A 26,832-nucleotide genomic window follows, 5' to 3' on the forward strand; every position below is an offset into this window, starting at 1 on the left:
CACACACTTCACACTTTTTCCTCCCTCCTCATGGCTGCAGCTGGCAGTTCCCACTGCTCTTGCCATTTCCATACCTCTCTGTTACTCTGCATCCATCTCTCTTCTCTCTTTGGCCTGGGAGAAAAGGCGAGGGGAGGAGAGCACCATAGCTCCAGGCCATTACCCATCACATATAAGCTCAAAGCGGGCCTACCACACACACACATCATTAATTAAACCTGCACCACTTACCAACACGCCTGTTTTCTTGCACACACACACGCACACACACACACGCACACGCACATATTTGATCCCTCGCTGTTTTCATTGACTCAACCCTCCCCTCCTCCATGCACATTGTTGAAGGTCAATAATAAATGATGGGTATGGTCTGCAGACACGAGCACATTCAGAGACACACACACAAGAACAAAAGCTTCAAATACACAACAAACAAGGTACACAAACCAAAAGCTTGTCTCTACAGCAGTAGAGCACATCTGTCACAAAAGGAGGACAGGCAACGGGTCAGCATCCACCCCCGCCTCACAACTTGCCCTGGATTGGTTCCCACAATCATGCCATCCCTGCTGTCAATCTTCCCCTACAAAAAACCCCAACAACCAGCTGAAAATCGATGCAGACTGTGAAGCAACGACCCTAAAGCAAAGCTGTGCAAGAGATAATAACGCAGCCAGACTGTAGCGTTTATCTAAACATCAAATTGATTAAACAATTAGTTTACCGGGAGTGAGAAAAGGATCTCGGCACAGAAAATGCTTTTGTTATCCATCTCGTCTTTCCACACAGTAAACACGCAGAAGAAATCTCATTATAATCCAAGCTGTATAACAAAATGAGTTCAACGGGATCTTTAACACTGATAAACGCCTCATTATTTTCATGTTTGTGAGTGCAGCAGTGATAGCATACATGTAAACGCGCTCATTCGCTGATCTTATAAAAGGCCAGTTTATCAAGCCAAACATCATCTTGCTTAAAGACAGGCACAGGTTAAACATGAGGAGCGCTGTGTGAAATTCTGTCATATATACCCACCGATCGTCTGTGTCTGTTTGAATTACTATTCAGCAAATGCTTTGTAAATCACATTGTGGCTAACAGGATTTACTACGTTCCCCTCTGCACCATTTAACACTCTAACAAGGCAATCACAATTCAACTGACAAGGCTCATCAGGTGCTCCATACTGACTGATGACAGACAGTGTGGGAGGGTGAAATTTCATTTGGAGCCATAATCATAAATGTATGTTCGACATTTTTAACAGCAGTTCACAAATTTTGAGATTAGCACCTTAAAATCCGAAATACTAAAAACCCACACCTTTCTGATTTGGCGTTTCTGCCCAACATCTGCTGACATGCGTGTTGGCAGAAAGCCCTCTGGTGGTTACAGTCGAGACTGCACACCTGCCTGACAGCTGTTTTCGTGCTTAAACAACATCCAATACATCATCTTACTGTAAATTCCATTGTTTCAGCTTTTAAACCACTTATAGATTTAAAAAAAGACTCAAATGGAAACACCTGTTTATTTGCATTTCAGCAAATGAAATACCTGAGATCTAAATGTCCTCTATTGCATTAACAGATTGAAGATTTTTCCAACACCCACCCTGATTTAAATGAAACCGACAAGTTTGAAAGTTTAAAACTTGAGATGAATGTATGTAAATCTGAAGATGTCCATACATGTCGTGTCAAACTAATAATGTGAACAGAGAGATCAACAGGTAAAGAAAGAGTTTGCAATAAAGGAGGGAAAAAAGAAAGAAAAAAACATGTAGTTTTCCAGGAAGCACCTAGCAGAGGTTAACAACAACACTCTCAAGACTCTCACCAAGTGAAACGAACAATGGTGCTAAATTTAGCTCATCATTATCATCTGCACATGACTACCAGACACTTGCCCTTTGTCTACGCAGAACTTACTTTCTTGTTTAAGTTCTTTAAATACGACGTAAAAACAAGGAAGTAACATTGACGAATCAGCCGCCAACTACCAGTAAAGTCTCCAAAGACGTAAGTGTTAATTACACAATATTTCAGAATTTAATTTGAAAATGTCGACAACTGCACTGCAGCACAAACTAAAAGAGTGTGTCATCTTGGGAACACACACACGCAAATGGTCGCACGGACCATTAAGGGCTGGTCATTATGCCTCACACTCACACACACACACACACACACGCACACACACTTACACACACACACACACACTTACACACACACACACACACACACACGCACGCACACACACACACACACACGCACGTACACACACTTACACACACACTTACACACACACACACACACACACACACGCACGCACGCACGCACACACACGCACACACACGCACACACACGCACGCACACGCACGCACACGCACGCACACGCACGCACACTTACACACACACACACACGCACGCACGCACGCTTACACACACACACACACACACGCACACACACACACACACGCACGCACGCACGCACGCACGCACACTTACACACACACACACACGCACGCACGCACGCACGCACACTTACACACACACACACACACACACGCACGCACGCACACTTACACACACACACACACACACACACACACACGCACACACACGCACGCACGCACGCACACTTACACACACACACACGCACACACACGCACGCACGCACGCACGCACACTTACACACTTACACACACACACGCACACACACGCACACACACACACGCACGCACGCACACTTACACACACACACACACACACACACACATACACACTTCATGGCCTTGAGCTGAACAAAAACACAGTGAGCAGGATTAAATGCCCGAGGCCAACCCCGACACATCGAGCATTCTTTCATGAACGTAAGCATTTAAAAACAACAGACTGTAACTGTTGTTCACTATTATTTGTAGAACTTGGTGTAAGTATTTCTTAACATGATGCTACGTACCCCTAAAATAAGAGAGGGGATGTCTATATCATTCCTATTCCATTTCCATGCCATGATAATAGAATTTATTTATCATTACTGGTATAATTTTTCAAGTTTTCATGGCTACATTAAATTAAGAGAATCTTCTGATAGACTGGGCATTTGTTCCCACATTAGTATGATTAATGCTGCTTACAGAAGCTAATTTGACTTAAAGTAAACATTCACCATTAACCTTTTTTTAAGAGATGCTCAAATGTTCCCTGAACTAAAACCTCTCTTTTGAACACTAAAGTAAAAATAGAGAATGAATCCAACTGTGCATGTAGCAGTGCTGATAAGTTGGGTCTCCACTGCTTCTTAGACTCTCTCCCACATTAAAACAATGAGCATGGTGAAAGGAGCCGGGCTCGCTGGTGTTCCCAGCCTTTTCCTTCCTGCCAATGTGAATGAGAGCAGAATGTCTCACACCGCTTCTCCTGGTCTGCTTTTAACTGAGGGTGACTCAACCCCTCAACAACACACAGGAGCCGAAGAAAGGTGCGCATTTAAGGGGCTGCAATGTTACAGCACGCATACACTGTATTGCATGAACACAGTTGTAAAAGCTCATCAGGGACGTTGCCAAAAGGTCAGAGTGGTTGGAGGGTCTTAAGAGTGGGAGCCAGTTCCCAGGCCTCTGAGAACAAAACTTTTGGTTTTTTTCCACTGTGGTGGATTTAAAGCTCCCCTCACATGCTGCTGTGTTTCTCTGAGGCTGCAGGCAGGTCTGCAGGGAGGCCAACGCAGTAAATCAACAAGAACATTTAAAGCACTCACTGTACATGACAAGTAGTCGCTCTGTGTGAATTTACCAGTCATTCACGCAGACTGCTAACGAAACCCAACACAATTAGCAGTGCTGCAGAAGGCAAGGCTCTTTAAAGATAAGCAAGAACAAGCAAACACTTGATCGGAGGGAGCTGCAGCACAACAAAGATCTTTGAAGTACAGCAGGAGGACGGATATGTTAGAAATGGGACCTCTCTAACAGTTAGGAAACTAAAAGTTGCTAAATGCCATTTAAACACTGACAACAGAGCATCGAGGACATTTCACATGTAAGAAAATGATTCACACAGGACTTTTTAAAAGCATGAACAAGAAAACTCTCTTCCCTTTTCAACAACATTAACTCATTGCTGTGTAATTCATAATGACAGGTCTCTAAATCTTACCATAGCAGCAGAGCAGACACATCTTTGACTTTTTACCTTTCCGGCTCCAAAACCAGTACTTGCGTCGTCGTTTCATTATCCGTCCAGTGTCTTTTACTTTAAAATGATAACCCAAATGGTCCTTCTAAACATATATATTCAGCTAAAGATAGTATTCATCCTCACTGTGTCGTCCAGCCTGTGAGAATCACCTTACCCGAGGATATATCGCGTCTCAGACAGGATCTCAGGAAGTCCATCTCGTGCCCAAAAGTGAGGTGTATAAAAAGATTAGGAAAGGAAAAGTGTTACAAAGAAACACTAATGTTGCACTTCCCAAGTGTAAAAAAGTGTACCTTTCCAGTACACCTCTGGGTGCACACTATGCTGCGCTTTACCCTACGATCCTGCAGAGAAAGATAAAAGATGAATCAGCAAGCCACAAACACATTTTAATCCTGTTGCAGAAGGGATGTCCTCAGTTTCGCAAAGGTGAGAACCAAAAAGGCGGGCTGTACGTTTTCACAATATCATCCTTTGTTAAACTTCCTCAAAGTGGAAGGCTCCTTAGCTCATTGGTTCCTTGGTGTCTAGCAGGCCAACACAGCAAGGCTGATTCCTCCTTTTCTCAGTTCAAACTAAAGGTAACAGTGTTGTAGTGGTCTGGGAAGGACCTCTTAGGCTATAACAATGCTTGTCAGGACCGGGAAAAGACACACACACACACACACACACACACACACACACACACACACACACACACACACTGCAGTCAGGAAGCTCTGGTTGGCGCATGGAAAGAAAAACAGAATGTCCTGGCTGAAACATGGCAGCTATTTAAGCTTCTATTGATTGGGCAAACTGAATCTCAGACTCATTAACATTTAGAAATATATTACAACAACAGATTTACAATAAATTAAAAATCGCCTGAGAGGACAAGCTGACCTTGAATACAGATGAAGATATAAACACAGAAGTTTCAAAATAGCCATGAAATTTTTCACAGAACTGGTGTGTTTTATGATGAGTTTATGAAATTAAAAAAAAACAAATACTGAACACTAGTGTGTAAAAGTAAAGAACAATAGAATCAAGAGCTGCTCAGATGGGAGGTACGCCTGGTTTTGCAAAGAGAATCAAAAGCACCGAACACGATGATTACTCTTCTAATTGATGCGGGATCAGCTGCACAGTGTCATGCCACTCTAAAGTGCAGCTGATACAGGCTTCATTATAAAGGACTACATTTCTCTGAAAGGGCCCTGCCACACTGAGCAGTGACAACCATTTGTAAACATTCCTAAGCGTTTAATGCCTCCTACTGGAGCGTTTGTGAACTGCACCAGTACCTCAAAAATAATTCTACGGTGAATCCATCTGTTTGAGACAGTTTGTGTATGCAGATCCTGACATTACACAAACACACAGACACAAAAGCCATTTTAGTGCACTACACACCCACAGTGATTATTCCCTGAGTAAACCAAACCCCTCCTCCAGACTTCAATGAGCAATCATCTATAGTCTGGGTCGTTTCCAGCAGACAGTGTAAACTTTGGGAAGAAATTCCAATAAGGAAACAACCGCATTACTCAGTCTAATAAAGTTAAAGATTAACAAAAATACATACACACCTGGCAAGTGGTTAAATATTATTGTACAACATTTTCACGCCAATGTTAACATGCCAGTGAATATAACAAATGGAAAAACACATCTCAGACGATGTCCTGAAAGTCAAGTGATTAAAAAAAAAAAAAAAAAATCAATAAATTGATGAGATTCCTCCTGATTCTCGTGACTTTTTCCAAAGAACAAAGCGATAACGAACTTGTGAATGGAAAAATACCAGACAAAAGTATCCATGGAAACCAATTAAAAAGAACTTTTAAAAACACATTAATTCAACATTTGATCCCAGACCTCAGGACAGCTTGAGGGTGGATATTCATTTATTACGTTTCTAAAATATTTATCCTCAAACTGAAAGTCTGACATCACAGATCAGCTGTGAGGTGTTGAGTAGGCCACCAAACTATGCTTGGAGCTAAACAAATGTACTGTGACACCTGCACCGAAATCAGAATAATACTTTTTATTCAACAGTTTGTAGTCATCTCATAGCAATTCACGTTTTCCACATTTAAGTTCTTTGCGTTATCCTGAGGAAATGATCTTACTTGTTAGCAGGTATCGTAACTACTCCAAAAACAAAAAACAATTAATTTTTTTAGTTATTACAAAAACCTATTAGTTACATTTTCAATAAAATATTATTTTATAAATTAATAATCTGAGCTGCTGTTATAAAAATCGTAACTTTTGGAGTCGTGCACACATACAGTCCTGTGCAAAAGCTCAGGCACACCTCACTCCTTATACTGTAAACAGGAAATAGGTGAAGCGATTTATTAAAACATATGAAAATATACATGGAAATACAATAAATAAGACAAAAAACCTTTTTGTACAATTCTAACGAGCTTGAAAATCAGTATTTGGTATGATCACCTTTATTCTTTCGATGCAGCCTGAACCTGTGCAAGCCTTTGTCTCATTTCTTTAAGTAGTCTGCAGGAATAATTCTTCAGGGTTCTTGAAGAACATTCAAAGATCTTCTTTCGATGTTGGCTACCTTTTGTTCTGTCAAGATGACTCCTCATTGCTTCAGTAATGTTGAGGTCCGGGCTCTGGGGAGGCCGGTCCATGCGAGATGCTTTTACTGCACTGGCAGTGTGTTTAGGCTCATTGTTGCGCTAAACACGAAGCTCCTGCCATTTATAATTTAGTCTATTTTGATTTTGGCTGAAGTGCAGCCTCAAACCATGGCAGCGCCTCCACCATGTATTACAGATAGCTGTAGACACTGTTTCACATCTCTCCCGGCCTCTTGCATACATACTGTACCGACGACAATTTGAACCACAAATGTCAAATTTGGGCTCATGGAGGTTTTATCTCTTCGGTCCAGCTATTGTGTGATGTTGCATACCTCATCTTCTCCTTGTTTTGCTTATTAACTAGAACTACTCGACACTCTTTTATACTGCCGACACTTTATTCACTTTTAGTCACTTGCAGTTATTTATTCACCTATTCAGTCACTTTAATTTTAAAACTGTGTAATTTTATAACTGTGTATATACTGTATATTCTGTGTATTTATTATCTCACTCTTATTGTTTGTCCTTATCTTCAATGTCATGCTGCTTTGTTGTATCTTAATTACCCCTTGGGGATAAATAAAGTCTTTCTGATTCTGATTATTTAATGATGGCTTCTTGACAGCCATCATCCACTGAGAGCATTTCTGAAGAGGCTTTAGCGAACACTACATGGATCAACTGAAGGGCCAGATGGATCTCAGGGTCTGTGTCAGATCTTTGCTGGATGTTTTCCAGTTTGTCAATAATGTGACTTTCAGATAGTGTTCATCTGCTGTACATAGTTTTTTTTAGGGCTAACATTTCTTAATTAGTCCTCCATTGTCAGGTTTCCTTAAAATTTGTAAGGATGTAGTGCACAGCATGTCAAGATTGCATTTAATAGCTCTTTAGGAATCAGCTCGTTGAAACTTGTGAGGTATGAGGAAGGGGCTGAAAATGAGTAAACAAACAACAACAAAATAACCCAACAACCTTGAAAGACCTTCAGAAAGCAAGTCCAGCTTCTTGTTAGTTTAAATATAAAGAAATAAAGGCCATTATTTCAGACTCTTGCATGGTACATGTGGATTTTTCCTCCAATCTAAGCCGTTAAGACTCTTTAATCACATTTTATTTACAAGATTTTAACTATGGTGTAACCACAGAAGTGGGTGTGGTGGGGGGCTGCGACTGGCCGCTTTCATCATTCAAATAGCAATCACACATGAAGCAATGCTTCTCCATAACCACACATATGATTTATGAGCAGTGTTTACTTATGTGGTTCAGCAAAGCATGTCATAGAAAAAACTAATCACTGTTGAGCCACCGTGAACTCAACTGTACAAGAGAACCATTGCTGAAGAGAGTTAAAGCCAGCGGAGGACAGTAAGACAGTTCAGCTCAGCATGAATGACCATCAGTGCAGCAAAAACAATACCGGCAACAGCAGGCTAGCAGGCCACACAGCTGCTGATTCATACAGTCCCACTGCTTCTATCTTAGCACACAAAAAACAAACAGTCCCTTTGTTGGAGACTGATACGGCTGTGTTCACATCAGCATAAACCGACGTGCTGTGAAGCTATTTGGACTTCACTGAATTCATTTTACTGTGCGTGTAGATCATTGTGAGACATTTCTAAGACATGGGCCCACATACACAGATATATTCTGAAGGTTATGATGGTATCCAAAGATATTTACATGGTGCAATCCAACTCCGTTACACTGACACGACAAAAAAGGGCTGACATGGTAACAATGTGTTACAGGTTCAAAGGATAACAAACTTGCAGACCTAATAGTTTATTTCCTGACCTTTTGTCCCCAGTGACGTGATCAAAACTGACACAAACGACTGCAACATCTGTCCTTCAGAATAAAATAATGGCTTAGAATCCACATTCATACCAAAGCTAGTGAATCGTCTGGCCTGAGTGAATGGAAGTAGAGCGTAACAGATGATTAAAAGTTTAAAACCGTGTCTCTGCTGAAAGCCAGAAAATAACCGCAGTCAAAGAAATGCAGGCTCAGCCAGGCATAATAAAAATGCTGGATCATTAAGAGTCATATTGGATCAAGTTGAACAGAAGAAACAACTGCAGCAGGGGCAATTAAGTCATACGTATTAGTTCGATTCAGTGCTTTAACTCCCGAGAGCGATCACAGTTCATGTGCAGGTTAAATTTACTGTGACAGAACCAGCATGACAGATTTGTTGTTCGGTGCTAATAAACTGGCAGTGAGAATGACGGCTGGCTTTCATGGTAAGATGTTAAAGCCTCTTCTGATGGAAAATGACAAATCAAATCAATTCTTCCAGAAATTAGCCAAGACTTCACATTAACCACATCAGCAGCCTGCGTTGCTCAGTTCTCAGATTCAGTGCTGCATTTTGTTATTATCCTTTGGCATATTATCATAAAAGCAGTTTTACATAAAGCATAGACAACTTGGTATATGGCGACATTGTGCAATACAAAGGGAAGTGATTATAAACGTATAAAAGTGACTGCAAACACAAGGTGATTCAATGCTTGGTAATATTTTTGGGTATTTTAGGACTGAGCTCACTTCCTCACCTTAAAGGTGTGGACTTGTAACAGGAGCGGTCCACTGACAGGCAGATTTTATGATCTGAAGCCACCTTCCCTCTTCATACATGTAGTGATAATCACTGAACAAAGTTCACATCAAACTAGGAGTACTGTATTCTTAGCTGCATGTTTGCACAAGCATGCAGTAGGACTGCAAGATAAGGCGATAAGTCTAAGCTGATCTTGCCCAGTCATAATTGTAATAATCATTTGGATCCTTTTTCAGAGTAATTTCAAATGTAAAACTGGATTAGCGAGCCGGGCAAACTTTCAGTCACAAGTGCCAGGTCGGGGTTCTGCAAAGAGTCATCTGGAAGTTTGTTTGGTCACAGATCCCAAGATTTTTTTAATGCATTTGAAATGTTAAGCTGAGATACAAAGTGCACAGAAACCTTCTGAGGAACACCTGAGAGGTGTGTGTACAGGCAGTGTCATATGACTGCCTACTAATTTTTGTTCACTGTGGTTATTTGGAAGAAAAAAAGAAAAAACATGCCCTCCAGCCTGCAGATGGTTACACAACAGGTTGGGTCTTGCCTTTAAACCCTTCATACCTGCTGATCAGCCAGCACTTCAGCAGTGGTGTGTAAACACGGGGCTGTAACGGAGGTGTGCCGAGTGTCACGGCCTGGCCATTCCACGCTTACCCAACCGGACTGAGGAAAACACATCACGGCTATGTGACAACTAAAAAAGTCATAAGGTACGATCTGAGTCATTCGTACCTGCACATGAAAGCGTATTTAATGTTTCTAGTGGTTCCTGTGAAGACATATTAAATATTTAAGAAGTTGGATAAAAAAGTCGCACAAAATAAATAATAAAAATAATAGTTGAGAAATGAATCTCTCAGAGTGGCTTTGGGATTGTAGCCTACATCTAATCATCAAAATGTTCCCTACAATTTAAAAAACAAACCCTCACCTGCTTCTCGTCGCTGCGTGGCGTCCAGACTTCTCGGTTTCCTGCGAAAAGCCACTCTGTTAAAGCTCTCCATTTCCCCCCGAGACTCTGACCGCTCAAGCATTCGGATACTTAAGTGACAGGAATTTCAATCTTCAAGAATAACCACGAAAATGTTGAGCAACGCGATCCCCTCCTCGCTGCAAGTTCACAACCACGTCCAGCTTCGCAGCGCCACTTACAACTGTTTGCCCGGGTCAGTCAGCAGCACTGAAGACGCGCTGGATTTCGGTAAACAGACCTAATAATAATATTCATAAATATAGAAAACCTATGTGAAAGACTTTCGGTTTGATTCAGTGAGTTCCCTCCAATGGCACCTTGATTGGGTGCTTCCCGAGCCGCACCCGCCTCTCCAGTCAGCGGAGCAGAAGCCTGTTTTTTTTTAAACCACCTTACAGCGACTTGTGCGGTTTTTATTCCCTCACACACAAAAAACAGAGCAGTGTTGTGTGTGTATATCAGAGGTGTGGACTCGAGTCACATGACTTGGACTCGAGTCAGACTCGAGTCATTAATTTTATGACTTTAGACTTGACTTGAAAAAATGTTCTAAGACTTGTGACTTGACTTGGACTTTTACACCAATGACCTGGGACTTGAATTGGACTTGAACCGGTTTACTTGAAAAGACTTGATATTTCACCCCAAATATAAAATTTAACATGCATATTATATAGAGATTGAAAATGTGACGTCATTCACGGGTAAAACCGCAAAGGATTCTGGGAACTCGTGGCAAGAGGTACTAGCGCACGCAGGCTTTCAATTGAACTCAGTCACACAGCGATAAAAAGAAACACAAAAATGTCAAGAAGCTGTTGTATTATTAACTGCAATAGCCGGTCGCATGACAGCCACGGGAAGCCGACGGGTAAAGAGATCGGTTGTTATCGGATTACGTCGTTGAAGAGAAATTGTTCGAGCCATGTTTCCGAAGTAACAAAGACGCGACTGGATTGCAGCCATTCAAAGACCAAATATAACGTCCCAGAACACTCCAGCTCACAGGTTAGTCTGCTCCAAGCATTTACACAAAGGTCAGTCTGCTGTTGTAGTTAATGCGTCATTTTCATAACATAATTGGTGATATAGGTTACAAGCAAGTCTGGCGCTGAACAGAAATTGTGGCGCTATGCTCCTTTATTTATTGTGCATAAATAGTGAATTGTCCTGACACAATATTGTGTTTCGCTTCTGTTATTATGGTACATTGACAAAAACATATACTTTTATTCACAGGGTAAAACAGGTTTTTTGTATCACTAATTGCCCAGTACGATTACAGCATACAGTATTATTGTCACTGCTACATTTCTGTGATGCTACCAGAAATTATTTCCACTACTAATTAATTACCGTTGAGCTCAAAGGTCCTATTAATAAACGGTTAACGAATGTGTATTTATGAAGACGATTTGTGAGACTGGTAAACTTATGATACGTACGATGGTCTTTCGTTCTACACGGTGCATTTCAAGGTCCTGCACCCATCCGTCGGTAAACTGTACCTGGGCTTGTTGCAGTGACCGTAAGTTACTAAACTTCATGAGTGTGTGCACTCACTCCAAGAACCGTATAATTATAAATATGCATATAAATATGCTAAGATGAGATAGCTGACTTCATCTAACTAGCAAATGTTGTCCAGGCTACGTTGGTGATACAGTTTTTTTTAATGTGTATGATATTTTTGTCATGCGATTTTAATAAAGCCGGTCCTACAACCGCATCCAAGAATAACATGCAGCTTATCTCAGAACTGTCGGTGAAAATTATTCTTGGAGCTAGGTTTAATTGAGCTGCATTTTTAAAGAGGTGCAATTTTACAATTTGTGTATATTTTCTAAGTTCACTATTTTGTCATGTGTTGAGAAAAACACAGATTTTAAAATTACATGGTCTAATATTTACATTTAGCATAACTGCAACATTATTTTTTCATTTTTTTTTTAAAGACTCGAAAGGACTTGAAATTCAAAATTTCAGACTTGTGACTTTACTTGGACTTTTACACCAGTGACTTGAGACTCGACTCTGACTTGCCTGACATTACTTGAGACTTGACTTGAGACTTGACTTGAGACTTGAGGATAAAGACTTGAGACTTACTCGAGACTTGCAAAACAATGACTTGGTCCCACCTCTGGTGTATATGTACGGTCATTTTAGATCCTTTAAATAGCAACACAGTGTAAAATGGGCTACTCATACAGAACTAAAATAAAAAAGGGGAAAGTGCCCATTACGCAGAATAGGCCATTCATTTTCCTAATTATAGATTCGTGATTGCATATCACTTTAATGTCAAGCTAAAGCTAACTTTATTGATAGTTACAACAACAACAACAACAACAACAACAACAACAACAACAACAACAACAATAATAATAAACTAATAATGCATTTTTTAGCTGTTACCTTTTATATATTATTTTTTATAATAATATGCAATATTACCAGTGGCACTTACTAAACGGCAGACCGCATACTGCATTGGACTCTAGGAAATATTTGTCACCCCTTTAGGCATGACACTGGCTCACACTGATTTTGTCCTATAGTATAATTTAGCATTTTAACCTATTCTGTGTTGTCTGTAGGAGCACAGGAATACAGGCACCATCATTACAGGAAGTCTCGTGGAGTCTAGTTTTGTGTAGCTCATTAAAAATGGCAAGGCAGAGAAACAGACGCAGAAGCAAAGTCATACAAATCCAAGGGCATCTTTTATTTAGTTGTGAAGCCAATTGAACACCGTTTTAAGTGGTGGAGAAACTTTAAAACCCACCGCAGTACAGCATACTGCTAGCATTCCTTTTTAACCATGTTATATTTTTCCATTTTTAGATTAGTCTCTCTCCATCCATAGCTATGTTGTGCAAACAAACCAAGAGAGTTAGGTCACCGATGAGCCTGCATGAGTGCAGAAGCTACTTTTGGACCACAAATGTTTTCAACGCTCTATAGTTGCAAAAGTAACAATCTAACAATGATAAATCAAACAAATGTACACACACACACACACACACACACACACACACACACACACACACACACACACACACACACACACACACACACACACACACAGCATCCACTCAGTTGTTACTGTTGTAACAGAAGTTCTGTCATTACAAGATTAATACTGACTATGTAGTTTTAATTTATCCCTTCCATATCCATGTGACAAACAACTGTATCTAACATCAGAGACATTATGAGTGTACCAGACAAGTACGGTACAGAAATATGGGACTTCAATTATGCAACAAACTCCACAAACTGCCCATCTCAGTGTTTCAAAAGCAACAATGTCTCAATTTTTACACAGAAAATTGACAATAGTGCTCCTTCATCAAAATCGGCAACACTCCTCCTGCTGTTTTATCATTCTTATCCTGCTGGTTAGTTCATGATGACGGAAATGGTTAAAAGATTTGGTAAATCTTACCCAGATCAGTCTGAAACAGGGGCAACTGTATTGCTCTAATGCATAGTGCAGAATTGTGCTTGAACAGTACTCCATACTGTATGGAGTAAGCATGTAGAGAAAGCTGAACAAGGTGATGTTTTGAGAACAGCGTAAGCTCGGATATGGAAAATGTCAGCATGATTAACATTTTTCTTAATGTCATAATTAGGGGTATTAATGTGAATAATAAAAGTTTTCTGAAGAAAATGGTGAGATTACAATGATGAAGGTGACAGTTACTTAAGAGGAGGCACACCTTTGGGGAATCCTCTGTCCTTAGCTAATGTTAAAAAAGGAGGTCAGTTCACTCCACGGTCACTTAAACCTGTGCAATTCAAAGAGCAAAATAAAAACCTCAGCCCAACAGCCCTAGTCTTGATCTCAAACACCCAACCACTCACCTACCCCGGTCTCTGAGAGACCTGAGCTATGTAACAGACAAACAACACATCACCAGAGTCTGCTGCAAATCATTACAAAAATCAAAGCAAAGGGAGTTATAAAATAGTCCACAAGCATCCAGACTACTGATGATTCAAAACACAATTAAATTCGCCATCATAAAAACAACAACAAAATGAAAAATATTCTTATTCTTTGAATCTAGACCTTCATTAGCCTGTTTACAAAAACCATATTTGCTAACACCCCTTTGTAAAAATGATATATGTGAGTTTTTGGGGATTATTATGCTGGTAAAATCTAATATTTCAATTTCCTTAAGTTTTTCAAAAGAAGACGTTCTGCTTTTGTTTGTTTTCGTTTTTTGGGGAAACAAATATACATATACAGTAGTGAATGTGCTAAACTGTTTAAGTCTTCATCACAGCAGGAAAACTGTCTTTGAGCTCCATCTCGCAGAATGACAAAAAAGGAAAACACACAAAAATATACAAGTAATAAATATATCAGAAATAAATAATTGGCAGAGTGAATAAATTATAAATAAATACTAGGAGAAACAGGGCGGCAGATTTCAGTGTGTTGTCACTGGCATTTCTGCCTCAGGTCAGGTCTCTGTTTTGTGTTTCCAGGACAGTAGGTCACTTCCAGAGATGAAGGAAGCATCCTGCTCCTCTTCTACGACCCAGGTAACCAGGAGGCCGGCCACAGCTGGGCAGTGTAGTGCTCAGTGAGATCACAGAGCCCAGTAAGCACCCGGTTGGACTGCTTGGTGGAGGGGAGCTAAACTGAGGGAACCCCCGTCCAGTGTGTCTGTGTCTCTGCAGGACTGCTTCCAGACTGAGGTCTGAGCAGGACCAGCGTGGTTAGGTGCCAGGAGGATGGGGCTGCTGGGCCAGACAGTTACGAGGGTCGCAAGGGGAGAGAAGGCTTCTGCTGCTGGACAGGACTGCTCGGTGTTCCTGGTGGTCTGCCAGAAATTTAGGACTGAAAGGAGGCAAAGACACATGAGAAGAGAATAGTGTGAAAAAGGTTATTCCAAATATAAAATGCAAAAATGGAGCATGAGACGGTTTCCTTCCACATGTAAGCATGAAGAAAAAAACATGCTTAGATGTGGATTAATACCGATACCACTTACATCTGATACCCACTGCAGCATGTTAGCTTAGCTTAGCATAAATACTGGAAACAGCTATTCAGCTCTATCAAAAGCTAGAAAAATTAGTAGTACAGGTTACATCTGAACTTTACAGTTTGCATACTTAAACTCCTTTATTGTATCTATTAAACAAATTCATTTGCTAATGTCGTTCTTTTTCTTTGGCCGTGGCCAGGCCAGCTATTGTTTCCAGTTTTTATGTCAAGCTATTCTAACTAGTGCTAACTAACTGATAGTGACAACTTCATTTGTGGTGAACAGACAGAGTGGTGTCAGTCTTATTGTTTAAGTTAAGGAACAAAGGAAATATGTGCACTTTTAGAAAGTCAACTACTTAAACCAGGCCAGAAACAACATGGTGCACGGTGACATCGAGAAATCAAAACAGGGTTATAACGTGAGGTAATAACAACATCAGCCTAACTGAAAAAAGAAGACCCTCATATTCATCACTGGATCAGCTCTTCATTGGCCTGCTAGCAACATAGCATTGTGCAGAGCATACGTTAACAGACCCTCCTTCCAGTGAAAACCTCGCCTTGTCAGAAAAGCATGTATAGATACAAAATGGTCATGCAAAACTGCTCATGCAGAGTGACAAATAATTCATAGTGTGAACTATTAATTCCAGAATACAAGGGTTTGCATAATACTTAATGTAAAGGTTAATATTTGGATCATGCAGGTTCAGTTATCTTGATGCAGGTGTTGCTGCTACTAAACAAATCCAACTAAAAATGTGAAAAAGTCACTTTATATGACAAAGATGTGACATGTTACTGATAGAATTGTATGCAGATAGATAGATAGATATTAGTAAGTCTACTGCTAGCAGGTTCTACAGCTTGTTACCTGCGTACTAGGGAGGCTCTCCCTCGCCTTAGTTGTGGGGAGAGTAGCGGTACTGAGGCAGCAGGCTGCTGACAATCTACAAGAAACTGATAAATTAGACAAATATACAAAGTGGTGACACTCGGGGTTAGACAACAGGACAGAGATAACAGGGTGGACAAGACAAGGGAAGACCTCGTCAGAGACAAAGACACTGAATTCTACTGTTACCGTGACTTTTAGGGTGAAGCACCAGGCTGATCCCGGTCAGTTTTTCTCAGTACATTACTATAGATCAATAGCACACTGGAAACCAAACTGAGTATAGCTCAAGTGACTGCCCAGTCTCATCAGGACCGGCCACTGCACAGCTAGACAATCTGTGCTGGAAGCAGAAAACACAAAACCCCCAAAGAGACAGAGACATGGACACTTTTACACACACACACACACACACACACACACACACACACACACACACACACACACACACACTTGCCAATACAATATTATATTGATTTGCAAGGGCAAAAAAAGACAAGGACGCGTACAGTGAAACAAAAGCTAAAAATATAATCCTACTCTACCTCACCCGCTGCATATAGGCATTGTATTTTTGGACTACACCAGTTCTGCTGAGGTCTTGTTTACTCGCTCATTTAACACGTAGAAGATTACACATTGCTTTTTAAAAACATTTAGTTTAAATTGGCTTATTTATAATATATGTGACTGTAATTCGGAGTCAAAAGGAGGGAGAAAAAGGTCCAACAGCAATTGACTGCAGTTTCAAAAGGGAAACACATTTGATCAAACACCGCCATCTAGTGTTGAGAAATGGTTACGTCGCAAAGAGGATTGTGCTGTAGCAAAGAATTCTTTTGTTTACTTTCCCTTTTCCAAAGAGGGGTTAGGAATACACGGAGAACATGCTTGACTGGTTTTCCTACTAGTCTGAGCCTGTCAAAAACCTGGGACAACTTAAGTCATGGTGTAAATAAATTGTAAGGAAAAATCTCAGCTGTAATTCATTGAATCTGCCACAGTGAGGGGCTGTGAGTCATTAAAAATAAAGCCATTTTTGCTTTGTTGTCATTTTGAAACACTTCCTAGTATTGGGGAATGATGTCATATTTTATGGCAGCAGGATTTTAGATGGAAGAAAAGATATCTAATATCAGATTTGTTATCTGGTATTTCATAAAGAATCTTCCCTGTGATGTGTCATGGGCACAGATGTTGCATGATAGTGCACCGGGGTGCCTTATGCATTTCTAAACTAAAGACACGTGATACCACCTCTCCTATTCCACCTAATCTAGAGGCTTCTGGGAAGAAAATTGGTGTTGGGTGTGGAAATGATGATAAAAAACAGCGTAGGGCTAGGCATTTAGGATCTACCAACGACTTCGAACTCCAGAGAGAAACTGGAGTAACTGCAGTGACGCAGAGGTGAAGGTACGGCTGATATCCACAAAGCCACAAACAAACATGAGGTTAGCTCTACACAGGGAAGATTACAAAGGGTCACAGTGGTGTTCGGGGTGTGAGTGATGATGATGAAGTGGCTGTGGAGGCTGGTAGGGTTGGAAGAAATTGTGGGGACACCTCTGCGACTTACTTTGGGTGGGCTGCTTTTTATCTTGGGCACTTTAGCACCACGGGTACGGTGAATCTGCTCGTGGTCAAACTCCAGATCCTCCAAGCGTTGGGTCAAGGCCAGTTTCTGCTGGATGGCCATTCGGAGGAGGGAGTTCAGCGTCTTCTTTTCATCCTCTGCTGCCGCTAGCTGCCTCTGCATCTCATCCAGCTGTGTAACATATTCATCACACCTACAGGGAGATTAACAGACACACAGCAGGATTATGTGTAGCCACAAGTCAACATTTATACGCAAATTCTACGTTTTAACCGAACACTTTGCTTTCTCATCTTAGCTGTGCCACATTTCCTGAGCCCTTCTCACCTCGTTGCAAACATGGCCCTGAGAGAAGAGAAGGTGGCTGCATCTTCTTTCAGAGCCTTCAGTTCATTCCTTAGCTTCGTCATGGTCTCTGTCACCATCGCCTTTTCATTTTCATACTTGCTCTTCAGATTAGCCAGCGCAACTTCTGCTGTCTGCAAAGATGGGTGATTTGAATTGAATCATTTAATGTTAATAGAAAATGCATTTTAGGTTTTTTTTTAAAATGAAATAAGTGCCAGAATCCAACAAACAAAAGATTTTACCTGCTTATTGGCCTTGAGCACCAGCCTGAGTGTAGCTATTTGCTCTCTCTTAGTACTAAGCAGGGACTTGAGCTTTAGTATTTCTTCCATGCAGGACTCTTTGTCCTTGTCAAGCATGGGTGCTAACTCCCTAGCTGCAGCCCTTTGCCTGGACAGCTGCAGCGAGCGGTCAACAGCCCTCTGCAGGTGTTTGATCTGGTCTCTGATGATGGCGTTTAAGTTGTAGATATTCATCGGCTCCTTCCGCAGGTCCCCACTTGAGTCTGAAGGTACCGGAGATGGGCAAGGAGAGATGCCGATGACCGGGGAGCCGGTGTAGTTGCGGGTAGGGCTGCTGTGGCAGGAGTCTGCTGGGTTGTGAGTTGTTGTCTCGTTATGCTGGGCATCTTTGGATGGGGAGTCTGTGGAACTGCGCGGAGACTCCGAGGAGCAGGCTGCCGATGCTGCCGCAAGACGTCGCGCCAGGCGAGGCGAGAGCAAAGCTCGAGGATCCTCCGAGCCTTTGAGGCTGCCATTGCGTGTGATTCGGCTCTGGCGGTAGTAATCCAGCATGACACGGTTTGGTGTCTCGTTGTTGCACAGACAGACGTGGTGGTAGAGTTGCGCCAACTCCTCACTGAAGGTTACCAGCTCATCCTGGGCAGCGTTCAGCATGCCCTGGCTCTCTGAGGCAGTACTCGCAGTTGCTCGGAGCTCCGCCTCCAGGCTTACAACCCTTTCCCGGCTTTCACGATAACTTCGCTCCAACTGTGTTACCTGCTCAGAAAACAAACAAACAAACAAACAAACAAACAAACGGTGAGTACTAGGGGTGCAACGATACTCACATCGATATTGAACCGTTCGATACAGTGCTTTCGGTTCGGTACGCATATATATCGAACAATACAACATTTTTAATTTATTTCTTTTCTTCTGACGATGCTGTCTGTGTTGAGAGCTCAGTGGATCTGCGTTCGACTACTCCGCCTAGGCTGCACTGTCGAGCGCAGATCCACTGAGCACAGCGCAAGCTAGCAAGACAGAAGCTAAGCTCGTTGCAACATGGCAAATTGAACCTCCCCCACCCTCATTCAGATCTGGCCTTTGGAACTATTTTGGTTTTCATGTGAAGTATGACCCTGAAGGTAAGCGCGTCATGGACTAAAGTAAAACAGTATGTTGGATGTGCCACGCAATGCTCAATTACATGGGTGGGAACTACTGTGTTAGCGCAGTTAGCTCGTTAACGTGCTGACGCCGTCCAGCCCCACGCACGGGGCGATCCGCGGTAGCTCGTTAACGGAGATTTGCCGTGTTGTGGCGTTAACGTCATTTCAGATTTACGCTGACAGCACTAGTGGGAACATCCGACATCATCCCGAGTCATTTAGACAGCCGTTAGCACAGGATTCTCCTTATGGGGACCTGATATGTTTAATATGCTGCTGAGAATATAGCCCAGAAGAAGCGTATAGTAGAGCTTTTATTTTGGAAAGAGCCATTTCTCTGTAATAAACTCTCTTTTCCAAAGATGAGGGATTTCTCGATCAGATAGATTTATTATTTTATCCCTTTGTTGTTTCAGCAACGTTACATTTAAAAACTGTACTTTTGAGTTAAAATATATATTTATAATTTTAATAAACGACAAATTAAAAAAGCATGAACATTTTTTGTATCGAAAAAATATCGAACCGTGACACCAAAGTATCGAACCGAACCGTAAATTTTGTGTATCGTTGCACCCCTAGTGAGTACGTTTGCAGTTTTACTTTCAGCAAAACTGGATTAATATTGCACAAACCTGTTCAGTCAGTGCCTGGACCCGGTCATCATCATGGCTGTCTCCCTGTCCCTCCACCGCCTGATTGTACTTCTCCTTCAGGGCCTTGAGCTCTGCTTTTAGGTCGATCACCTCGGTCACCGCCACCTTGTACCGACACTCAAGAATCTTAAAACCGTGGATATCGAGATCATGATGGCTATTGGCCGTTGGGGATGAGGACCCCCCATTAGGTTTCTCACTCTCTTCTGGATCATCGAGCTCTTTGTCTCCATTGAGATGTTTCATGGCGTTGACGCGCTCTGTGAGACGATGGACGCGCTCATTCTGTTCAGTCAGGGCACCTTGTGTGTACTGCAACTGAGTCTGGGACTCCTGCAGGTTCTTGAGCAGTGCTGCCTTCTCACGCTCCACCTGCACGACAGAAATACAAAATTAAATTTGTTTCTTTTTGTACTTTCCAGTGCAATGTCATTTTTGTGTACGTCCTCCAGAACGACACGTTAAACTATATTAACTCATTCACTGCCATTGACGTCTATAGCCGTCAATTGCAGTGAATGAGTCAATGGGTTTAACTCATTCACTGCCAATGGCTGGCAGTGAATGAGTTAAAGCAATAAATCTGATTTTCAAGTTCTGAGATTGAACTATAAGAAACTCTGGACAACTCCAGAAGAAACACAATGAAAACTGGACTTCAGCTGGACATTATAAGGCTGATGGTCTTTCCCAGACAGATCAACTCAAAAGAGAAAATTAGCTAGTGAGTAATTGTGTTTACAGCGAGAGGCACACTGTGAATAGAGCAACCACTAATCTAGTTTTCTCCTCCCTGCTGGTGCCCAGCTAGATAAAAGATGTACAGTAATGACTTTATTTGCTTTTAGCACGAGTTTGATCTCTCTGTGGTTTCACTGTCACTTAACATTCTGTATACCATCCTCCACGATGAGTGTGTTTTGTACTCAAGTGGGTTTAAGTGAAAGCTAGTTCACCTATATATTTTATATTATATATATTTTGTATTTTTACATTCTTTGTATACAGTAGCAGCTTTTCACAGCGTTAAGCAGGAACTAATTACGTTGTAAATAAAAGTGTACAAAGCAGTTTCCTTCACTTTTGGCATAAATCTGTTGCCTTTCTCGGCCTTTGTCTTGCAGCTGCATTCTCGCATACTGAAAGCTACTCCCTCCATAACATGCGTGAAAGCATACATAATATATAATGCATGATACAGACACTGAATGTGCATTAGCATGCTTCTTAAAAAGCACTTACCAGATGGGCGCCCTGAGCGCTAGGGCCTCGATTTGAGTCTGAACATTTGTGATGTCATTCCTCTAGTCTTTCTCCACTTCTCATCTATCTCTAATGTCAGTACAGGGTTCAAATGACAATAACCTTAAATGAATGCCTTCAGACTCCATCAGTCTTCACACTAAAAACTAAAATATACTGTGGGAAGGGAGATCAATATGGTAGTCCTGCAATCTGCTCTTTGAAGCTAATTTCAACCCCCTTCAGCGCTGTTATTTAAACCCTCGGTGACGTTCAAGTGACGTCAGTGTCCTTGAAAATAAAGATTCGGTGACCCAACGATTTTCTGATTTCAAACTGGGCTCGGGGCTCATGTGGGACTTTAAACTTTCAGTGAAATTTCCAAGGCGCTCTCTCTTATGACCTACCTGCAGTAGCTGCTGTTTAAGCTTCTGCATCTCTGACAAGTTGAGCTCGCTGAACAGATCTGGCACGGGGTGAAGGCCATCTCCCTTTCGGCCGGGTCTGTAGTCCCCGTTCATCTTAGCCATCCCAGAGCCAGCGTGAAAGTGACCGTTGCAGCGGTTGTTATCCTCATTGTTGCCATTAGCAGCAGGGATGGTGCTGCCATTAGTGCCGTTGCTCTCCTCGGGGAACTTCAGGCCTTCAACTCCGGTGACGGTTAGCGCCAGATGGGCCCCTGCGCCGTAGACGCTGTCACCCAGGCTGATGTGATGGGCTAGTTCTTTCCTCAGATTGTTCTTCTGCTCGCGCTCAGTCTTGAGGGCATCCAGGGCTTCTTCTAACTGACCCTCAGAGATTTCCTTTAAGCGCAAAGCGTCTTCCAGCTGGCTGTTCAAAAGGACAGTCTCCTCCTCCAGCACCTTAATTTCATGTTTCAGTCCCTCGTACTCCACCTGAGGGACACAGAAAGGCCACGTGATAACAGGAAAAGAATTATTTTAACACATTTGTAAACAGCTGGTAAAAAACAAATCCTTTTGAAATTAATATAACCGTTAAGATCTCTATTCGACTTCATCTAACCACGTGTCTAGAGCTAGTTTAAACTAATACGACTTCGTGTTACTGTGCAGGAAACACTGTGAGATCACTGAGAGCACTGGTACATTTTGGTGACACGAGTGTGAGTCATTAAAATCAATTGAGCCACCGATTGCTGATGCATCACTGAAAGTGATGACAGATCTTTAATAGGCAATTTCACTGACACGCTTAAATCTGAGAAATACATTTAGAGAGTGAAACTCTACACGACAATGACACATAAATAAGAAGCTATTAGTGTGCAAACTGTTGATCTTCGTACCAACCTGGCTCTGCTTGAGTGTGGACACCAGTTTCTGAAGTGTGATGTTCTCCTCCTCCAGCTCTGTGTAGTCCTGAAGCAGCCGGGTCTCTCTGAACTTGTACTCTTTGATCTCCTCCCTCATTCTGCTCCGTTGCAGCTCGAGCATCTCGTTACTCTGGAGGAGGAAAAACAGCGGTGACATTTTTAACAGTTCCCATCACTCTTTCCGCTCATTGAGGTCTCATTGGTTGGGATAAATCTGCAACACGTCTTGAGCCGACTACAAGCCACTGTGGCCAAATTTATAATAGCTACATCAAATTAATTTAAGATGATATTTACTGGAATTAAGAATAGACTTCTCATAACCATCACAGATGCTAACCCAAACAACATGCAGTGATCAGTAACCAGGATAGCTAGCATGTAAATCCAATATGCTGAATATGATTAAACCCTAACAGGCAAAGTGGTGCCCACGTAAACAAGGTCAATATCAAATACAGTCCCGTCAGCTTAAGATTGCATGACATGCACAGACTCATAATGCTGATGCATGTAGACGTGACGTGACTTTGCACACTGAGGTAGGACTTTCTCAAAAGCTATTTTTTTTACATACCTCTACTGTACATGCGCTGAAACACTCTCTGCTGTTTCCCAAAAATTAACTAGATGATATTTACATATCAAGACAAAAATGAAAAAATATATTTTATATATCTTATTTTCACACACAGTTGTGTGTAAATGTTTGCAGCCCAATGCAACTAGTGGACAGAGTCTGTAGTATAGGCTACAAAATAATGTTACAGTGCATTTGCGCATGTGTGTACTCCTGCTGCTGCAGAGCTGCCTGCAGCTCCCCTGCAGTTCTCTGTACATATGGCAGAAGTGCTGACCCAGAGACTTTGTGGGTGGAGTGGGTGGCTACACGCATTGGCAGTGAATACGATGCTACTTTTAGAAGTGGCAAAAAACCTGAAACTGAAGACCTCAGGTCTACACTGAACCTCCTGATTTGTGCATTAGCTGACAGGAACTCCCATTATATAAAAGTTAATGGTGTAAATGGGGAAATCCCACAAAGGCACAATTGGACTGTTTTGCAAGTACATTGAAAGCACTTTTACGCTAAAACTGGCTAAAACACTGTAAAAAGAAAAAAATAGAGCAGACCAAAAACACACAAAATACATTTGCGGTTGATGTATGAACATGAATATAAGCTTTCTGTGATACATGTTGTCAAAATACATTTTATTAATAGTGTGCAGGATATTCAAGGCCAAATAATACTGGGGGCAATCAGACCCTACGGTCAGGGACAGATCGGCACACAACACTGGCACTGAGCCCGCCACAGGGCAGAGCTGTTCACAGCACGAAGTGCGGCTGTTAAAGTCATCATACAATGGTACCCACAACAGGGGCCCAGCCATGTTGTGTTCATTCATCCCTGCCATCACTGCTGTTGTGGCAAAGTTTTACAAATTTAAAGTTTAGGCCTGTGTTTCCTTTTTTGGGCTTTAAAGTGCACTTTGATTTTAACCCATGTGGCAATCTTTATCACTTCTCATGTTCTGACTTGTAACTCTAACAACAGACATCTATCTAAACTAACTCAGTGTCTTTTTCCCCAAACCTGTATATGTTAGGTTGCTTGAAATCTGTAAAACAAAAATCTTTTAATTAGATTTGCTCTGTGGTAAATGAAGCGCTCGATGCCACTGCAGCACCTGCCTCTCACGATGAAAGGAATCCTGTTCATTAACTGGCATCACATGTGCAAATGAGGACTTCAAAAAACAGCAGAAGGCACTTCATAAATATATCAAAGCGCCACACTCATGACTCAGACATGAGGCATTTGTGCATAGGAACAACTCATCGTGTGTAAAGGTTTATCAGGTAATTACAGCTGAGATGTTGATTTTGTTCCACATGCTCCAGCACCATCAATATCTTCACTTCTTGTGAACTTTGAGAATGAGCGAACATCACAGCACTGCCTGACCAAATTAGTGAATGAGAGTGTGTCCTGTGGGCGTAGTGCTGGTACTCTGTCCCTACACATGTGCCGAGCTCAGGGCATTTCACTTTATATCCCAGCTTAGCACTGGATTTGCCCCCCACAATGGGGTCGTGGCCGCAGTGTCTGACCCCTGCTCGAACTCCGGTACTGCCCAACACAGTTGCTGCAGACATATATACTTGCATAAATACACACTTTGCACATATGCATATCGTTTATTATTCTGTGTGAGGCATGACACCTTTTAGTTTGTCACAGTAACCTCTTGATCTTTGATAAACACATAGGTCTCATGTTAGTTAATGTAGAATAAAAGAAATACTAGTCAAACTGTGGAAAACAATCCGTTTGGACTCAAGAATTGATCATAAAAACTATAAGATGGCTTTACATGCAGTTAACTCTTACTGTATCTCGCTCAGTCAAGAGCCAGCTGCAAGCCAAATGCATTCAAGTTTCAAAACAACTAATGTGCACATCTCATAGAGAGAATTTTAGGTGTTGGTAACAAAATACTACTGACATAAGCAGAAATATATAAAAAAGTGAAATGCTGTTTTCTTACACACACAGTAGATTCAATTTCCTGTTTTTCTTTATTTAGGAAGTAATAAATCGTCTGCATGCTTTCCTCGTGTTGACAAACTCACCTCTCGTAGCTCCTGTACAAGTGCGTTGAGCCGCTCATTCTCTGACTGGGCGTTGGACGCCACAGAGCGGCTAAGCGTCACCTCCGACTGCAGCTCCAACAGGCGGCCCATATAGTAGGCCTCCTTGGAGGCGGACTCCTGCAGCAGTGTCTCCTCATTGGTCTCCCCATCCTCTGCCACCTTCCGTTGGTTGGTGTAAGCCTGGCCAAATGCCTGAAGAGATAAAAAAGGGAGGGAGGTAGGGTAAGAAGAAAAGGAAACCGGTATTTCTGTAAAGTCAAAATTAAAATCACACTGATCCAAATCCTGTCAAATAGCATCAGCATCATAATCCAAGCGATGGAAGGGATTAGCACACACTGCCTCGGAAATCTTACACATCTCTCCCAGCTGTGTGTGCTAGGCCGAGTGCTGCTGTACTTTTGACCACTGGCAGCACTGATGGGACACTTGCAGGGGCTGGCCCTTAAGAATACCTGCTGTCTGTCGATGTGGGTGATGTTTCACTCAGATCAATAGACACAGTGTTCCCATTTTCCTGACACAGGTTTTCACGACACTGAGAGCTGGCGTGTCATGATAAAATCAAAGCAGGTATCAACAGAAAAAACATGGCAACCACAGCGGGCCTGCTGGGTCAAAGTGGTAAACTAGCAAACACACATTCACTGTTAGGGGAAGACCAGTGTTTCCAGTTCAGCGCTATTTCTCGGTCAAGGTTTCCTGAATGCATGTGTGAGTTTCATGACTGGAACATCAGTAACTGTTTTAGTGATTCAATAAACCATGCTTCCCTTTTGCCCCTTTCCATCAGGAGAAATGACTTTGGCGCCTGCAGAAACCTCTGTGAGAGAAAATGGATCATCTGAAAAATATTTTATGGTTTACAATCGCCACAGGATGCTGTAGACCAGCGGTCCCCAACCTTTTTTGCGCCACGGACCGGTTTATGTCTGACAATATTTTCACGGGCTGACCTTTAAGGTGTCGCGGATAAATACAACAAAATAAAACCAGTACCGGCACCAAAAAAAGGAAGCTTTAGTCATAACACACGGGAAAAAACCCAGGGAAACCGAGTTAACGATAAAAACAATAAAAAAAATAAACTATAAAAACCCTGAAAACCATAAATTTCACACCCGAGCCTCAAATCTCGCTGCCCGATAACAAACGACTCACAGACCGGTCCGTGGCCCGGGGACCGCTGCTGTAGACGATACTGTATTGTATGGTTACTGACTCTTCAAACTGACCATGCAATTTAAATAGGAAGCCATTTATTTTGAACTACATGTTTTAATAATGTAAGCTTCCCAATCCCATCTCATCATCATAATATTTTCTCT

At 41.9% G+C, this 26,832-nt stretch overlaps 2 protein-coding genes across 3 annotated transcripts in view; both read right to left on the minus strand.

Annotated features, from left to right (window-relative positions):
• The window catches only part of fgd4a (FYVE, RhoGEF and PH domain containing 4a), a 53,779-nt gene extending 49,318 nt beyond the window's left edge, over window positions 1–4,461 (minus strand). The window contains exon 1 of the mRNA XM_085359005.1: window positions 4,170–4,461. Within this exon, the coding sequence (XP_085215131.1) occupies window positions 4,170–4,245 (76 nt within the window). The 5' untranslated portion in view covers window positions 4,246–4,461. The remainder of the gene's footprint in view (window positions 1–4,169) is intronic.
• A 10,641-nt stretch (window positions 4,462–15,102) lies between these two features.
• Window positions 15,103–26,832, minus strand: part of bicd1a (bicaudal D homolog 1a) — a 37,936-nt gene continuing 26,206 nt past the window's right edge. The window contains exons 2-10 of one of the 2 annotated variants that reach the window (XM_085357204.1): window positions 25,484–25,696; window positions 22,821–22,973; window positions 21,915–22,403; window positions 20,245–20,637; window positions 18,459–19,214; window positions 18,196–18,347; window positions 17,851–18,061; window positions 16,251–16,336; window positions 15,103–15,223 (exon numbers count right to left, since the gene is read on the minus strand). In XM_085357204.1, coding sequence (XP_085213330.1) covers window positions 15,103–15,223; window positions 16,251–16,336; window positions 17,851–18,061; window positions 18,196–18,347; window positions 18,459–19,214; window positions 20,245–20,637; window positions 21,915–22,403; window positions 22,821–22,973; window positions 25,484–25,696 — 2,574 coding nt within the window. Of the gene's footprint in view, window positions 15,224–16,250; window positions 16,337–17,850; window positions 18,062–18,195; window positions 18,348–18,458; window positions 19,215–20,244; window positions 20,638–21,914; window positions 22,404–22,820; window positions 22,974–25,483; window positions 25,697–26,832 lie in introns of those variants that run through there. The other variant, XM_085357205.1, reaches the window with a different exon arrangement.

Source organism: Diplotaxodon limnothrissa, linkage group LG7 (genome assembly GCF_057381915.1).
Source record: "Diplotaxodon limnothrissa isolate DT_005_m linkage group LG7, D_limnothrissa_male_GT1.1, whole genome shotgun sequence".
In the NCBI taxonomy this organism is placed as follows: Eukaryota; Metazoa; Chordata; class Actinopteri; order Cichliformes; family Cichlidae; genus Diplotaxodon; species Diplotaxodon limnothrissa.